This window comes from Salmo salar, chromosome 12 (assembly GCF_965601325.2).
Source record: "Salmo salar chromosome 12, fSalSal1, whole genome shotgun sequence".
Taxonomy (NCBI): domain Eukaryota; kingdom Metazoa; phylum Chordata; class Actinopteri; order Salmoniformes; family Salmonidae; genus Salmo; species Salmo salar.
In genome coordinates this window covers 18,235,001-18,255,000 of record NC_138302.1, presented here as the reverse complement: position 1 = coordinate 18,255,000, position 20,000 = coordinate 18,235,001, and the positions used below count along the sequence as shown (strand labels likewise).

Sequence of the window (20,000 nt, the reverse complement as noted above, 5' to 3'; positions counted from 1 at the left end):
CTGACTGCTACTGCCTGAACAGAGATAACGTTGTCTGGCTGGCTGACTGCTACTGCCTGAACAGAGATAATGTTGTCTGGCTGGCTGACTGCTACTGCCTGAACAGAGATAATGTTGTCTGGCTAGCTGACTGGTACAGCCTTAACAGAGATAATGTTGTCTGGCTGGCTGACTGCTACAGCCTTAACAGAGATAATGACTTTAAGGAAATAAAAATAAGTATAAGTAATATACAGTAATGTTTCATTATTTCATAGTAATGTCCTATTTTTCTATTGATGTCTACCCAGTGTGGACCTGACTGAGACAATAGAATGTTCACTATTTTTGGCTTTGGAATGTACATTAAAAAAGCTCTGAAATAATTTTACGGACACACACACACACGGACACAGATACAAGATGAGGGAGCGGAAGGGTGTGTGTGTGCGTGCAAATCTGTGTGTGGGTGTTCTCACCAGCAAGGCCATGTGAAAGATGTTGTGTTTGGGACCAGGGGCCAACAGAACAGTCTAGTGTTTGGGACCAGGGGCCAACAGAACAGTTTAGTGTTTGGGACCAGGGGCCAACAGAACAGTTTAGTGTTTGGGACCAGGGGCCAACAGAACAGTCTAGTGTTTGGGACCAGGGGCCAACAGAACAGTCTAGTGTTAGTGTTAGAGGCTAGGTGCCAACAGAACAGTCTAGTGTTAGAGGCTAGGGGCCAAAAGAACAGTCTAGTGTTAGAGGCTAAGAACAGTCTAGTGTTAGAGGCTAGGGGCCAACAGAACAGTCTAGTGTTAGAGGCCAACAGAACAGTCTAGTGTTAGAGGCCAACAGAACAGTCTAGTGTTAGAGGCTAGGGAAGGAAAAGTTTTCAGCCGAGGGCCACATATATATTTGGACCAATTTGTTCATCAAAAACCGTCAAAAATGTTTTTGGGTTAAGGTCTAGGGTTTAGGAGCTAGGGGTTAAGATCTAGGGGTCTATGGATTAGGGTCTAGGGGTTAGGGGCTTGGGAGTTAGTGTCTAGGGGTTAGGAGCTAGGGGTTAAGGTCAGGGTCTAGGGGTTAGGAGCTAGGGGTTAGGGTCAGGGGGTTAGGAGCTAGGGGTTAGGAGCTAGGGTCTAGGAGCTAGGGTCTAGGGATAGGTATTAGTAGATGTGCGTGTTCTCACCAGTAGAGCCAGGTGGAAGATGTTGTGCTTGGCCAACAGAACGGTCTCATTGGACAGCAGGAATTTCAACAGGTTGATCAGAGCTGGTGGAAAAAGAGAAGGCAAAGAAACCCACAATATTATTCTAATACACTACAACACAACCACTGAAACAGACAGGAGAAACCCACAATATTATTACACTTCAATACAACACAACCACTGAAACAGACAGGAGAAACCCACAATATTATTCTAATACACTACAACACAACCACTGAAACAGACAGGAGAAACCCACAATATTATTACACTTCAATACAACACAACCACTGAAACAGACAGGAGAAACCCACAATATTATTACACTACAATACAACACAACCACTGAAACAGACAGGAGAAACCCACAATATTATTACACTACAACACAACACAACCACTGAAACAGACAGGAGAAACCCACAATATTATTACACTACAACACAACACAACCACTGAAACAGACAGGAGAAACCCACAATATTATTACACTTCAATACAACACAACCACTGAAACAGACAGGAGAAACCCACAATATTATTCTAATACACTGCAATACAACACAACCACTGAAACAGACAGGAGAAACCCACAATATTATTACACTACAATACAACACAACCACTGAAACAGACAGGAGAAACCCACAATATTATTCTAATACACTTCAATACAACACAACCACTGAAACAAACAGGAGAAACCCACAATATTATTACACTTCAATACAACACAACCACTGAAACAGACAGGAGAAACCCACAATATTATTCTAATACACTTCAATACAACACAACCACTGAAACAGACAGGAGAAACCCACAATATTATTCTAATACACTTCAATACAACACAACCACTGAAACAGACAGGAGAAACCCACAATATTATTACACTTCAATACAACACAACCACTGAAACAGACAGGAGAAACCCACAATATTATTACACTTCAATACAACACTAACACTGAAACAGACAGGAGAAACCCACAATATTATTACACTTCAATACAACACAACCACTGAAACAGACAGGAGAAACCCACAATATTATTCTAATACACTTCAATACAACACAACCACTGAAACAAACAGGAGAAACCCACAATATTATTACACTTCAATACAATACAACCACTGAAACAGACAGGAGAAACCCACAATATTATTCTAATACACTACAATACAACCACTGAAACAGACAGGAGAAACCCACAATATTATTACACTACAATACAACACAACCACTGAAACAGACAGGAGAAACCCACAATATTATTCTAATACACTTCAATACAACACAACCACTGAAACAGACAGGAGAAACCCACAATATTATTCTAATACACTTCAATACAACACAACCACTGAAACAGACAGGAGAAACCCACAATATTATTACACTACAATACAACACAACCACTGAAACAGACAGGAGAAAACCACAATATTATTACACTTCAATACAACACAACCACTGAAACAGACAGGAGAAACCCACAATATTATTACACTACAATACAACACAACCACTGAAACAGACAGGAGAAACCCACAATATTATTCTAATACACTACAATACAACCACTGAAACAGACAGGAGAAACCCACAATATTATTACACTTCAATACAACACTAACACTAAAACAGACAGGAGAAACCCACAATATTATTACACTACAATACAACACAACCACTGAAACAGACAGGAGAAACCCACAATATTATTACACTTCAATACAACACAACCACTGAAAAAGACAGGAGAAACCCACAATATTATTACACTACAATACAACACAACCACTGAAACAGACAGGAGAAACCCACAATATTATTCTAATACACTACAATACAACACAACCACTGAAACAGACAGGAGAAACCCACAATATTATTACACTTCAATACAACACAACCACTGAAACAGACAGGAGAAACCCACAATATTATTACACTTCAATACAACACAACCACTGAAACAGACAGGAGAAACCCACAATATTATTACACTACAATACAACACAACCACTGAAACAGACAGGAGAAACCCACAATATTATTACACTTCAATACAACACAACCACTGAAACAGACAGGAGAAACCCACAATATTATTACACTACAATACAACACAACCACTGAAACAGACAGGAGAAACCCACAATATTATTACACTTCAATACAACACAACCACTGAAACAGACAGGAGAAACCCACAATATTATTACACTTCAATACAACACAACCACTGAAACAGACAGGAGAAACCCACAATATTATTACACTTCAATACAACACAACCACTGAAACAGACAGGAGAAACCCACAATATTATTCTAATACACTTCAATACAACACAACCACTGAAACAGACAGGAGAAACCCACAATAATATTCTAATACACTACAATACAACACAACCACTGAAACAGACAGGAGAAACCCACAATATTATTATAATACATTACAACCACTGAAACAGACAGGAGAAACCCACAATATTATTACACTTCAATACAACACAACCACTGAAACAGACAGGAGAAACCCACAATATTATTACACTTCAATACAACACAACCACTGAAACAGACAGGAGAAACCCACAATATTATTACACTTCAATACAACACAACCACTGAAACAGACAGGAGAAACCCACAATATTATTACACTTCAATACAACACAACCACTGAAACAGACAGGAGAAACCCACAATATTATTCTAATACACTTCAATACAACACAACCACTGAAACAGGAGAAACCCACAATATTATTACACTTCAATACAACACAACCACTGAAACAGACAGGAGAAACCCACAATATTATTACACTACAATACAACACAACCACTGAAACAGACAGGAGAAACCCACAATATTATTCTAATACACTACAATACAACACAACCACTGAAACAGACAGGAGAAACCCACAATATTATTACACTTCAATACAACACAACCACTGAAACAGACAGGAGAAACCCACAATATTATTCTAATACACTTCAATACAACACAACCACTGAAACAGACAGGAGAAACCCACAATATTATTACACTTCAATACAACACAACCACTGAAACAGACAGGAGAAACCCACAATATTATTACACTACAATACAACACAACCACTGAAACAGACAGGAGAAACCCACAATATTATTACACTTCAATACAACACAACCACTGAAACAGACAGGAGAAACCCACAATATTATTACACTACAATACAACACAACCACTGAAACAGACAGGAGAAACCCACAATATTATTACACTTCAATACAACACAACCACTGAAACAGACAGGAGAAACCCACAATATTATTCTAATACACTTCAATACAACACAACCACTGAAACAGACAGGAGAAACCCACAATATTATTCTAATACACTTCAATACAACACAACCACTGAAACAGACAGGAGAAACCCACAATATTATTACACTTCAATACAACACAACCACTGAAACAGACAGGAGAAACCCACAATATTATTACACTACAATACAACACAACCACTGAAACAGACAGGAGAAACCCACAATATTATTACACTTCAATACAACACAACCACTGAAACAGACAGGAGAAACCCACAATATTATTACACTACAATACAACACAACCACTGAAACAGACAGGAGAAACCCACAATATTATTACACTTCAATACAACACAACCACTGAAACAGACAGGAGAAACCCACAATATTATTACACTACAATACAACACAACCACTGAAACAGACAGGAGAAACCCACAATATTATTACACTTCAATACAACACAACCACTGAAACAGACAGGAGAAACCCACAATATTATTACACTTCAATACAACACAACCACTGAAACAGACAGGAGAAACCCACAATATTATTACACTTCAATACAACACAACCACTGAAACAGACAGGAGAAACCCACAATATTATTACACTTCAATACAACACAACCACTGAAACAGACAGGAGAAACCCACAATATTATTACACTTCAATACAACACAACCACTGAAACAGACAGGAGAAACCCACAATATTATTACACTTCAATACAACACAACCACTGAAACAGACAGGAGAAACCCACAATATTATTACACTTCAATACAACACAACCACTGAAACAGACAGGAGAAACCCACAATATTATTACACTTCAATACAACACAACCACTGAAACAGACAGGAGAAACCCACAATATTATTACACTTCAATACAACACAACCACTGAAACAGACAGGAGAAACCCACAATATTATTACACTTCAATACAACACAACCACTGAAACAGACAGGAGAAACCCACAATATTATTACACTTCAATACAACACAACCACTGAAACAGACAGGAGAAACCCACAATATTATTCTAATACACTGCAATACAACACAACCACTGAAACAGACAGGAGAAACCCACAATATTATTACACTTCAATACAACACAACCACTGAAACAGACAGGAGAAACCCACAATATTATTACACTTCAATACAACACAACCACTGAAACAGACAGGAGAAACCCACAATATTATTCTAATACACTACAATACAACCACTGAAACAGACAGGAGAAACCCACAATATTATTATAATACATTACAACCACTGAAACAGACAGGAGAAACCCACAATATTATTATAATACACTACAATACAACACAACCACTGAAACAGACAGGAGAAACCCACAATATTATTCTAATACATTACAACTACTGAAACAGACAGGAGAAACCCACAACATTATTCTAATACACTACAATACAACACAACCACTGAAACAGACAGGAGAAACCCACAATATTATTCTAATACACTTCAATACAACACAACCACTGAAACAGACAGGAGAAACCCACAATATTATTCTAATACACTACAATACAACACAACCACTGAAACAGACAGGAGAAACCCACAATATTATTATAATACATTACAACCACTGAAACAGACAGGAGAAACCCACAATATTATTACACTTCAATACAACACAACCACTGAAACAGACAGGAGAAACCCACAATATTATTACACTTCAATACAACACAACCACTGAAACAGACAGGAGAAACCCACAATATTATTCTAATACACTACAACACAACCACTGAAACAGACAGGAGAAACCCACAATATTATTACACTTCAATACAACACAACCACTGAAACAGACAGGAGAAACCCACAATATTATTCTAATACACTTCAATACAACACAACTACTGAAACAGGAGAAACCCACAATATTATTACACTTCAATACAACACAACCACTGAAACAGACAGGAGAAACCCACAATATTATTACACTACAATACAACACAACCACTGAAACAGACAGGAGAAACCCACAATATTATTCTAATACACTACAATACAACACAACCACTGAAACAGACAGGAGAAACCCACAATATTATTACACTTCAATACAACACAACCACTGAAACAGACAGGAGAAACCCACAATATTATTCTAATACACTTCAATACAACACAACCACTGAAACAGACAGGAGAAACCCACAATATTATTACACTTCAATACAACACAACCACTGAAACAGACAGGAGAAACCCACAATATTATTACACTACAATACAACACAACCACTGAAACAGACAGGAGAAACCCACAATATTATTACACTTCAATACAACACAACCACTGAAACAGACAGGAGAAACCCACAATATTATTACACTACAATACAACACAACCACTGAAACAGACAGGAGAAACCCACAATATTATTACACTTCAATACAACACAACCACTGAAACAGACAGGAGAAACCCACAATATTATTCTAATACACTTCAATACAACACAACCACTGAAACAGACAGGAGAAACCCACAATATTATTACACTACAATACAACACAACCACTGAAACAGACAGGAGAAACCCACAATATTATTACACTACAATACAACACAACCACTGAAACAGACAGGAGAAACCCACAATATTATTCTAATACACTTCAATACAACACAACCACTGAAACAGACAGGAGAAACCCACAATATTATTACACTACAATACAACACAACCACTGAAACAGACAGGAGAAACCCACAATATTATTACACTACAATACAACACAACCACTGAAACAGACAGGAGAAACCCACAATATTATTACACTTCAATACAACACAACCACTGAAACAGACAGGAGAAACCCACAATATTATTACACTACAATACAACACAACCACTGAAACAGACAGGAGAAACCCACAATATTATTCTAATACACTTCAATACAACACAACCACTGAAACAGACAGGAGAAACCCACAATATTATTACACTACAATACAACACAACCACTGAAACAGACAGGAGAAACCCACAATATTATTCTAATACACTACAATACAACACAACCACTGAAACAGACAGGAGAAACCCACAATATTATTCTAATACACTTCAATACAACACAACCACTGAAACAGACAGGAGAAACCCACAATATTATTACACTACAATACAACACAACCACTGAAACAGACAGGAGAAACCCACAATATTATTCTAATACACTTCGATCTCTGAATGGAAGGACAAACAGAAGTACATTGTAACTGTTCAGACCCTCTGCCAGACTCATTAGTATGTGAGACAATGGAAACAGAGGAGGTGGAAGAGAAGAGAGAGTAACAACACTGTTAGTGTGCTGAGGGTCTGAGCAGAAAATATACTGTTAGTACAGGAAGCTGCAGAGCTGAGGATACTGTTAGTACAGGAAGCTGCAGAGCTGAGGATACTGTTAGTACAGGAAGCTGCAGAGCTGAGGATACTGTTAGTACAGGAAGCTGCAGAGCTGAGGATACTGTTAGTACAGGAAGCTGCAGAGCTGAGGATACTGTTAGTACAGGAAGCTGCAGAGCTGAGGATACTGTTAGTTCAGGAAGCTGCAGAGCTGAGGATACTGTAGGTACAGGAAGCTGCAGAGCTGAGGATACTGTTAGTACAGGAAGCTGCAGAGCTGAGGATACTGTTAGTACAGGAAGCTGCAGAGCTGAGGATACTGTAGGTACAGGAAGCTGCAGAGCTGAGGATACTGTTAGTACAGGAAGCTGCAGAGCTGAGGATACTGTTAGTACTGGAAGCTGCAGAGCTGAGGACATTAATACATTTATAAAGCAGTGCTTTTATTAAGGCATCATTCATGGAGACATTCACACACACACACACACACACACACACACACACACACACACACACACACACCAGCTGCAGGCATAATTCATGGAGAGAGACATTCACACACACACTGACTGACTGACACACACACATGCGCACCAGCCGCAGGCATAATTCATGGACACACACACACAGGCATAATTCATGGACACACACACACACAGGCATAATTCATGGACACACATATATACACACACACACACACAGGCATAATTCATGGACACACATATATACACACACACACACAGGCATAATTCATGGACACACATATATACACACACACACACACACACAGGCATAATTCATGGCGCGGGAGAGACATTCACACAGAGACAGAGGAAGATTAGAGATGGGACAGTGGTGGGGGACAAACACGTGCATGCTCAAAACATACACTCAGACAAAACCCCCACGGTCTCACACACACACACACACACACACACACACACACACACACACACACACACACACACACACACGGCCCAAACTGTTTCATGTTTCATACACTGGTTTGATCACAGCAGCAGAGACAACGTGAGATCAAAGGTTTACATTATTCATGTGTTGTTCTCTGCTCATCACTGACAATCAATTGCGTGTGTGTGTGTGTGTGTTCTGAATGTGTTTAAGTGTGTGTGTGTTCTGAATGTGTTTAAGTGTGTGTGTGTGTTCTGAATGTGTTTAAGTGTGTGTGTGTGTTCTGAATATGTTTAAGTGTGTGTGTGTGTGTGTGTGTGTGTGTGTGTGTGTGTGTGTGTGTGTGTCAGGGTTCCCGTTAGTCGGTAATAGACGGCTTTTGACAGATTTTTTAACGATAAATAAAATTGCTTCAGGCGAACTGTCGGGGAGAAGAAGAAGACATCCCATTGATGAATAATTATTTTCAGCCTGGTCATTGATGGAAATACATTTGACCGGCCATTCTTATTGGTCTATTGGTTCATTTGCATAATTTAGTGGACTTAAATTGTCACGTGTACAGTATATTGGTAATGCATGTTATTTATCACGCGCGTACAGCCTACAGATCCTTTGAGAGTAAAATGTGTCGGACAGCGTGAGAGCTGCTGCTGCTGCAGCTCCTCAAACAGCAAAATGAACAGGCAACGAAAGGAAGCCTTCATCACAGCGTCACACACCACTTCGCAATGAGATGGAGGCAGAAGGTATTTCGAAAACATACTTCACTGACTGAAACCTGAACGTTTCACTGCATATTATAAAGCATGTCTTACCTTGCTTCAAAGTAGCCTAAAATCAGACCATATCCGTAGGTAAATCTTCTACATCAACTTTCTCTGATTGTCCATAACTAAAGACACAGTCCTAGTCGTATTATCAACCCTGCTCGTTGTTGTATATCAGATGTCTCCTCCTACATTTCTACCAGCTATTTTCATCTCTGTCACATGAAACGGAGTTTCCCTCCAGTTCATTTCATTATGGAACCAACATTCACACATAGTCTACTGGCTACTGCCTTCTGCCTCCTGGCTACTGCCTTCTGCCTACTGCCTACTGCCTACTGTCTACTGTCTACTGTCTCCTGCCTACAGTCTACAGTCTACAGTCTACAGTCTACAGTCTACAGTCTACAGTCTACAGCCTACAGCCTACTGCCTCCTGCCTCCTGCCTCCTGCCTCCTGCCTCCTGCCTCCTGGCTACTGCCTTCTGCCTCCTGGCTACTGCCTTCTGCCTTCTGCCTCCTGGCTACTGCCTCCTGGCTACTGCCTCCTGGCTACTGCCTCCTGGCTACTGCCTCCTGCCTACTGCCTACTGCCTCCTGCCTACTGCCTCCTGCCTCCTGCCTACTGCCTCCTGCCTCCTGCCTCCTGCCTCCTGCCTCCTGCCTCCTGCCTCCTGCCTACTGCCTACTGCCTACTGCACTTATAATGTCAAGAAATAATAGTTAATTAACATTTTAAACTAAAACGTTCTGATCTGTTGCATCAGCCTCATTGCTTTTTAAGTTGTATTTTAACATAGCCTGGTCCTACTGGTTGAATGAATTTGGGATCCATCTTCCCATAACTGTCCCAGAGTCTGTTTGGTTTAGACTATTTCTCTCTCCACAAGCTGACCAATAGAATAGGTTTCTACTATGGGGGATAGTAGACTGACAGGCTAGTGATGTTGTTGTTTGTGACTCGTCTTGTTGGTTGAGGGAAAGTAAATGTGGACAGTTATTCTAACATCTTCAAAGTGTGCATCAACGTTCAGTAAGAAGAGCCCGTCATTGCATCCCCAACATGTTCTGTTGATGTGAATGACCATATTTAAATGTGATTTCTGTCCTGCTGAGCACCGTGCTGAGCACTGTGGTGAGCACCGTGGTGAGCACCGTGGTGAGCACCGTGGTGAGCGCCCTGATCATGTCACACACCCGATGCAGATGGGTCCGGTACATTTCTCAAATACCCGGAAAATGTACATGCTGCCTGTCAAATGTCCGGCGCCACATTTTCCTAACTGCTGTGTGTGTGTGTGTGTGTGTGTGTGTGTGTGTGTGTGTGTGTGTGTGTGTGTGTGTGTGTGTGTGTGTGTTCCTACCTGACCACAGTTCTCTCCAGGTATAGTGTAACCTGATTCTGCATTTCTTCTGGTAGCAGATCAGCTTGTGGATCACCTGTACACAACGCCTGGTGGACACACACCATACACACACACACACACCATATATACACACACACCATATATACAGACACACACACGCACCATATATACACACCATATATACACACACACACCATATATACACACACACACGCACCATATATACACACACCATATATATACACACACACCATATATACACACACACACGCACCATATATACACACACACCATATATACACACACACACACACACACCATATATACACACACCATATATATACACACACACACACACACACACACACACACCATATATACACACACACACACCATATACACACACACACATATCATATATACACACACACCATATATACACACACACACACGCACCATATATACGCACCATATATACACACCATATATACACACACACACCATATATACACACACAGACACACACACACACCATATATACACACACACACACACCATATACACACACACACACCATATCACACACACACACACACACACACACACACACACACACACACACACACACACACACGTATCATGATTAAACACATTTGTAATGTGTGCATCTGGGTAGTGTAGTAACATATTTGGTTGATTGTAAAGTGTGAGACACAGGGCAGCCATCTTACATGTAGAGATCCATAGGAAAGTCCTTCATCATATGAGTTACGATAAACTCAACCATCAGGTCTGGGGAGTGAGAGAGAGAGATTAAGGTTTCAAAGACCTCTCTGATGAGAGTAGGCTACCCGTCCTGTTGGGGGAGGATGCAGAGAGCTGTGGGTTGGCAGCGCACTACATTGCTGCCTGTCATAAGATGAGGGACAGTGTCTGACAGACCAATCAACCTGCACATGTCCTCTACTGTATGCTTATTGTTATTGTTGAATGTGTGGTTATTTTGACCCTTGGTTATTGTTGTTACTGTTGTCCCGTTGACAATTTTGATTCTCATTTTTATTATTTTTATATTGTAAATATCCAAAATAAGCTTTGGCAATATGTACATTGTTACGTCATGCCAATAAAGCAAATTGAATTGAGAGAGACAGAGAGAGAGACAGAGAGACAGAGAGAGACAGAGACAGAGAGAGAGACAGACAGACAGACAGACAGACAGACAGACAGACAGACAGACAGACAGACAGACAGACAGACAGAGGGGGACAGACAGACAGAGGGGGACAGAGACAGAGAGAGACAGACAGGGAGAAAGAGAGCGAGAGATAGACAGAGAGAGAGAGACAGAGAGCCTTTACTGTACAATTGAAATGTATATGAAGCTCTTAATGCTCTGACCCACAGCTACAATAGTGACTATAGACTATACCATGAATGGTTCCACCTACCTAGAACAGCACACACCAGTGGTCTGGACGGGACGTTCTTCTCTGCTGCCTTTTTCCTGTGTCTCATGGGCTGTATACACAGAGCAGAGGTTGAACACACACACACACACACACACACACACACACACACACACACACACACACACACACACACACACACACTCTTACCATTCTATGTAGATTGACTCTGAAGTTCATGTTGTCGTCATGGAGAAAGGCATCAGCATACTGGTCCTATAGGACAGAGAGAAAGACATCAGCATACTGGTCCTATAGGACAGAGAGAAAGACATCAGCATACTGGTCCTATAGGACAGAGAGAAAGACATCAGCATACTGGTCCTATAGGACAGAGAGAAAGACATCAGCATACTGGTCCTATAGGACAGAGAGAAAGACATCAGCATACTGGTCCTATAGGACAGAGAGAAAGACATCAGCATACTGGTCCTATAGGACAGAGAGAAAGACATCAGCATACTGGTCCTATAGGACAGAGAGAAAGACATCAGCATACTGGTCCTATAGGACAGAGAGAAAGACATCAGCATACTGGTCCTATAGGACAGAGAGAAAGACATCAGCATACTGGTCCTATAGGACAGAGAGAAAGGCATCAGCATACTGGTCCTATAGGACAGAGAGAAAGACATCAGCATACTGGTCCTATAGGACAGAGAGAAAGACAGAGAGAGAGAGATCAAAGAGGAGAGAGACAATAAGAGCGAAAGGGATGGAGAAGCAGAGAGATTGAGACCCCCCACCCGTTATACAGGTGTACATACCTCCGTCACACAGGTGTACATACCTCCGTCACACAGGTGTACATACCTCCGTCACACAGGTGTACATACCTCCGTCACACAGGTGTACATACCTCCGTCATACAGGTGTACATACCTCCGTTATACAGGTGTACATACCTCCGTCACACAGGTGTACATACCTCCGTCACACAGGTGTACATACCTCCGTCACACAGGTGTACATACCTCCGTCACACAGGTGTACATACCTCCGTCACACAGGTGTACATACCTCCGTCACACAGGTGTACATACCTCCGTCACACAGGTGTACATACCTCCGTTATACAGGTGAGGATGATAAGACAGAGTCTGGCACTGTTGAGTCTGTGTTCATCTGGGGGGAGAGAGAGAGCGAGAGAGAGAGCGAGAGAGAGAGAGAGAGGACAGAGAGAGGACAGAGACAGAGGCAGAGAGAGAGAGAGAGAGAAAGAGGAGGAGAAAGAGAAAGAGAGAGACAATGAATCTGGCACCGTTCATCTGGAATAAGGAGAGGGGAGACAGGAAGGATGAGAAAGGACAGATGAGGGAGATAGATAAACATTGAGGCAAAGTAGCAAGAAGGGGGAATGAGAGAGAGGGAGGACAACTTGACAGCTGGTATTTTGAGAAGAGGATTGAGAGAAGTGGGGGAAGAGAGGAGAAGAAAGGGGGGGAAGTACTGAACAAGAAAATAAGGAATGAAAGAAAGTACATGATAGAGGGTATAGAGATAGAGTGAATAAATAGACAGAGATAGAGAGAGTGACTGTGGAGGAGTATTTGATGAAGTGATAGAGAGTGACTGTGGAGGAGTATTTGATGAAGTGATAGAGGATAGAGAGTGACTGTGGAGGAGTATTTGGTGAAGTGATAGAGGATAGAAAGTGACTGTGGAGGAGTATTTGGTGAAGTGATAGAGGATAGAGAGTGACTGTGGAGGAGTATTTGATGAAGTGATAGAGGATAGAGAGTGACTGTGGAGGAGTATTTGGTGAAGTGATAGAGGATAGAGAGTGACTGTGGAGGAGTATTTGATAGAGGGTATAGATAGATATAGATCACGTGTTAACTCATTCCACAGAGGACTGAGTGTCTGTGGGTTTTCACTCCTCCCTTGGACTTGATTATTTTCTTGTTTAGTGGCGCAGCGGTCCAAAGCACTGCATCTCAGTGCGAGAGGCGTCATTACAGACCCTGGTTCGAATCCTTTTTTTTTTTTTTATGATTGATGAATTAAGCTCACTAATTAATAAGGAACTCCCCTCACCTGGTTGTCTAACCAAAAACCACCTGACACTAGATCCTCCGTGGAATGAGGTTGTCAGCCCTAATAGAGGTAGAGAGAGGTAGAGAGAGAGAGAGAGAGAGATAGAGAGAGATGGTGGTCGAGAGATAGAGAGTGGTAGAGAGAGAGAGGTAGCCGTGTATTGAAACCTTTGGTGTCCTGCATGACGATGGAGGAATACTTGAGGAAGGTGATGAGCAGGTTACTGGTCTGAAGGTTAGGATCCAGGGGAAGTTCTGAAGAGTTCATCACTGGAAAGCAGGACACAACGTTGGTTCAACATTATACTAATGTTATGTTGAAATGTTGGGTAACAGCTAAGTACCTTACTGTGATTGTTTTTCACCGTTTTATTTGAAAACAAACGAAAATAGCTTCTTGGCATGAAGCAAGGATTTAGCTAGGACAGTCTGGGAGTGGTCTGGGTGGGGAGGGGACAACTGAAAATGTGCCGTTGTCGGCAGAAAAGTTCGGAACTCTCTTATTGGTCTATTACCTTTTAAGGTATAGGGGGCAGTATTTTCATTTTTGGATGAAAAGCGTGCCCAGAGTAAACTGCCTAATACTCAGGCCCAGAGTCAAATATTTGCATATTATTAGTCGATTTGGATAGAAAACACTCTGAAGTTTCTAAAACTGTTTGAATGATGTCTGTGAGTATAACAGAACTCATATGGCTGGCAAAAACATGAGAAAAATCCAACCAGGAAGTGGGAAATCTGAGAATTGTAGTTCTTCTTTTGGCTTCCCTGTGGCTCAGTTGGTAGAGCATGGTGTTTGCAACGCCAGCATGGTGTGTGCAACACCAGGGTTGTGGGTTTGATTCCCACGGGGGGCCAGTACAAAAAAAATAAAAAATGCATGAAATGAAATGTTTTCATTCACTACTGTAAGTCGCTCTGGATAAGAGCATCTGCTAAATGACTAAAATGTAATGTAAATGAATCCCTATCAAAACTACAGTGTCTGTGGGGTCACGTTGCACTTCCTAAGGTTTCCATTGGGTGTCAACAGCCTTTAGAAACGTGTTTCATCCTTCTCCTGTTACTGGGCAGAAAATACGAGCTCAGTCAATGAGTGGACTGCCTGGGACCAGTGAGTTGTTTACTGCGCGGGTACATTTGGCGCGCCGCTCCTTTTTCCTCTGTAATGAGTACGCTATTGTCCGGTTGGAATATTATCAACGTTTTATGTTAAAAAGACCCTAAGGATTGATTGTAAACAACGTTTGACATGTTTCTACGAACGGTAATGGAACTATTTGACTTTTCGTGTCTGGATTTACGCTCGCGCGTTATGCCTTTGGATAGTGATCTGAACGCGCGAACAAAACGGAGGTATTTGGACATAAATATGGAGTATTTCGAACAACAATAATATTTCTTGTGGAAGTGGGAGTCCTGGGAGTGCATTCTGATGAAGATCAGCAAAGGTAAGGGAATATTTATAATACTAATTCTGAGTTTAGTTGACCCCAGAACTTGGCGAGTATCTGTATAGCTTGCTTTGATGGTTGAGCTATGTACTCAGAATATTGAAAAATGTGCTTTCTCAGTAAAGCTATTTTAAAATCTGACACCGCAGTTGCATTAAGGAGAAGTATATCTATAATTCTTTCAATAACTGTTGTAAATTTTATCAACGTTTATGAGTATTTTTGTAAATTGATGTGCTCATTCACCGAAAGTTTTGGTGGGAATACATTTTCTGAACATCACGCGCCAATGTAAAATGGGTTTTTTGGATATAAATATGAACTTTATCGAGCAAAACATACATGTATTGTGTAACATGAAGTCCTATGAGTGCCATCTGATGAAGATCATCAAAGGTTAGTGAATATTTTAGCTGTATTTTTGGTTTTTGTGATGCATGTCCTTGCTTGGAAAATGGCTGTGTGGTTTTTCTTGTGAAGTTTATGTCCTAACATAATCTAATTTTATGCTTTCGCCGTAAAGCCTTTTTGAAATTGGACAATGTGGTTAGATTAACGAGAAGTTTATCTTTAAAATGGTGTAAAATAGTTGATTGATTGAGAAAATGAAATTATGAGGTTTTTGCATTTCGCGCCATGCTATTTCACTGGCTGTTGATATTGTGAGCCGCAGGTGGGACGCTAGCCCATAGAAGTTAACTAATTTACCGCCTGGTGATGTCACCAGAAAGGTCAAAACTCCACCCCACCAAAACAGGCTGACATTTCAGGCAGTCCTTTCAAACAGCTCTTACACTAAAAGGGCATTGGCATTTTCTCTAACATTTTCACAGCATTATTCCAACCTCATAGTGGAAATACAAAACACAGATCCTTTAACAGAGAGAGACCCCTCAACCCCTCAACAACTCCAGGGAGAGACGCCTCACCCACAACCTCCAGGGAGAGACCCCTCAACAACTCCAGGGATAGACCCCTCAACAACTCCAGGGATAGACCCCTCAACAACTCCAGGGATAGACCCCTCAACAACTCCAGGGAGAGACCCCTCAACAACTCCAGGGAGAGACCCCTCAACCCCACAACAACTCCAGGGATAGACCCCTCAACAACTCCAGGGAGAGACCCCTCAACAACTCCAGGGAGTGACCCCTCAACCCCTCAACAACTCCAGGGAGAGACCCCTCAACAACTCCAGGGAGAGACCCCTCAACAACTCCAGGGAGAGACCCCTCAACCCCTCAACAACTCCAGGGAGTGACCCCTCAACCCCACAACTCCAGGGAGTGACCCCTCAACCCCACAACAACTCCAGGGAGAGACCCCTCAACAACTCAACAACTCCAGGGAAAGACCCCTCAACAACTCCAGGGAGAGACCCCTCAACAACTCCAGGGAGTGACCCCTCAACCCCACAACAACTCCAGGGAGTGACCCCTCAACCCCACAACAACTCCAGGGAGTGACCCCTCAACCCCACAACAACTCAAGGGAGAGACCCCTCAACAACTCCAGGGAGTGACCCCTCAACCCCACAACAACTCCAGGGAGTGACCCCTCAACCCCACAACAACTCAAGGGAGAGACCCCTCAACAACTCCAGGGAAAGACCCCTCAACAACTCCAGGGAAAGACCCCTCAACAACTCCAGGGAGAGACCCCTCAACAACTCAACAACTCCAGGGAAAGACCCCTCAACAACTCCCGGGAGAGACCCCTCAACCACTCCACTGCAACATCCATCACTGGTAGGGAGAGAGACACGGCCATTTAAGTTCAACAACGTTCATTTAACTTCACAGTAACGTTAATGGAATGTTATTTGGATGTTGAACGCTCGACCTAATAATGAACGTTACTGTCGGTAGAGACAAGAAGAAGAGAAGCTATGACGTGATCCACTATTAGCTAGTCAAGACTCTATCCGAGACAGTCAGCTGGATCTCACACCTCAGAAGCTAGTTTAGCAGATAAAACAAGAGCCAACAACTTCTCCTCCCTCCATTTTGATTTGTCCTCATCCCACCTTCCCTCCAATCCTGGCTGACTGGATCAGTTCCAAGACGACTGGTTATGACATCATGAACATGAGCCAGCCAAGCACATGGTCCACAGGGGGAAAAGGGTGTGTGTGTGTGTGTGTCGTGACATAGTTCTCTACCTGAAAGATTCATCTGTATTTGAAGCCAGTTCCGTTAATATTTCATACAGCAAATGGCTTTTAGCGAGAAACACCCACCATGCATGTTTTAACAGTTACACTGCACGTGACCTGAACAGGTTCAGATTGTGTGTGCGTGTGCGTACGTGTACGTCGGCTACAAGACCATGGTGCTTGCCTTCGGAGCTGTGAGGGGAACGGCACCTCCGTACCTTCAGGCTCTGATCAGTCCCTACACCCAAAGAAGGGCACTGCGTTCATCCACCTCTGGCCTGCTGGCCCCCCTACCTCTGAGGAAGCACAGTTCCCGCTCAGCCCAGTCAAAACTGTTCGCTGCTCTGGCACCCCAATGGTGGAACAAGCTCCCTCACGACGCCAGGACAGCGGAGTCAATCACCACCTTCCGGAGACACCTGAAACCCCACCTCTTCAAGGAATACCTGGGATAGGATAAAGTAATCCTTCTAACCCCCCCCAATAAAAGATTTAGATGCACTATTGTAAAGTGGTTGTTCCACTGGATCTCATAAGGTGAATGCACCAATTTGTAAGTCGCTCTGGATAAGAGCGTCTGCTAAATGACGTAAATGTAAATGTAATGTAAATGTGTACGGAGGGGTTATCAAAAATGGACGGCCAAAAACAATGACGAGAAACGTATTTCTTTAAAACAGAATGTTTCAGACGCTTCTTAAAATGTTTCCTTCTATGTCCACTGGTTTTAAGGGGGAAGGGAATTAAAGGGGTCTTGGTTGACTCTGGCCAACCGTTCCATTTTCCACAATTACCCCAGTAACACAAAACAGGAAAGAGAAAAAATACAAACTAGAAAACTACGTCAATTTAAACACTAGTGAATATTACTACTAATAAAGGTTTCATTTCATTCATTCATTCACTCATTCAGTCAACAATTAATTTGTACATTTCATTCATTCATGGAATAAGAGACAGGACCAATCATGTTACTCACTGTCCATAGAGGGCGGGGTTGTGCCGAGCGGCGTCGTGGGAGTGGTCAGAACAGGGGTGATGGGTGTGGTCGGGATGTCAATCTCTGGGTGACTCTGTTGATTGACAGGTGACAGAGCAAATGAGTGAGGAGGGGAAAGAGAGGTAGAGGAGGCAGACGGAGAGATAGCGGGATTAGAGGGAGAGAGAACATGACTTTCAAGGAAAGCTGAGCAGATGAAACCAAAACAAAGACAATTCCCCCAATTTGTTCTCCTCTCCAATCAGCGTCAGGTCATTCTATACAACACTATCAGACATCAGAGCTGCTGGCGCCTGATAGAACTAAAACACTGACTTCAGAAAAAGAACGAATTACCCCCTCACTATACCTCCCTCACCCCCTCTCTATACCTCCCTCACCCCCTCTCTATACCTCCCTCACCCCCTCTCTATACCTCCCTCACCCCCTCTCTATACCCCCCTCACCACCTCTCTATACCTCCCTCACCACCTCTCTATACCTCCCTCACCCCCTCTCTATACCCCCCTCACCCCCTCTCTATACCCCCTCACCCCCTCTCTATACCTCCCTCACCCTCTCTCTCTATACCCCCCTCACCCTCTCTCTATATACCTCCCTCACCCCCTCTCTATATACCTCCCTCACCCCCTCTCTATATACCTCCCTCACCCCCTCTCTATACCTCCCTCACCCCCTCTCTCTATACCTCCCTCCCTCACCCTCTCTCTCTATACCTCCCTCCCTCACCCTCTCTCTCTGCCCCCACCCTCAACCTCTCTCTCTGCCCCCACCCTCAACCTCTCTCTCTGCCTCCCTCACTCACTCCCACCCTCTCTCTCTGCTTCTCGCCCTCACTCTCTCTGTCCGCCTCCCTCCCTCCCTCACCCTCTCTGTCCGCCTCCCTCC

The 20,000-nt window shown here is 42.6% G+C and overlaps 1 protein-coding gene across 1 annotated transcript in view; it reads right to left on the bottom strand.

Annotated features, from left to right (window-relative positions):
* The window catches only part of armh3 (armadillo like helical domain containing 3), a 63,503-nt gene that overhangs the window by 26,744 nt on the left and 16,759 nt on the right, over nt 1-20,000 (bottom strand). Inside the window, exons 14-21 of the mRNA XM_082958667.1 lie at nt 19,092-19,185; nt 14,672-14,773; nt 13,534-13,592; nt 12,618-12,683; nt 12,450-12,519; nt 11,730-11,790; nt 10,996-11,084; nt 1,157-1,239 (exon numbers count right to left, since the gene is read on the bottom strand). Coding sequence (XP_082814793.1) covers nt 1,157-1,239; nt 10,996-11,084; nt 11,730-11,790; nt 12,450-12,519; nt 12,618-12,683; nt 13,534-13,592; nt 14,672-14,773; nt 19,092-19,185 — 624 coding nt within the window. The remainder of the gene's footprint in view (nt 1-1,156; nt 1,240-10,995; nt 11,085-11,729; nt 11,791-12,449; nt 12,520-12,617; nt 12,684-13,533; nt 13,593-14,671; nt 14,774-19,091; nt 19,186-20,000) is intronic.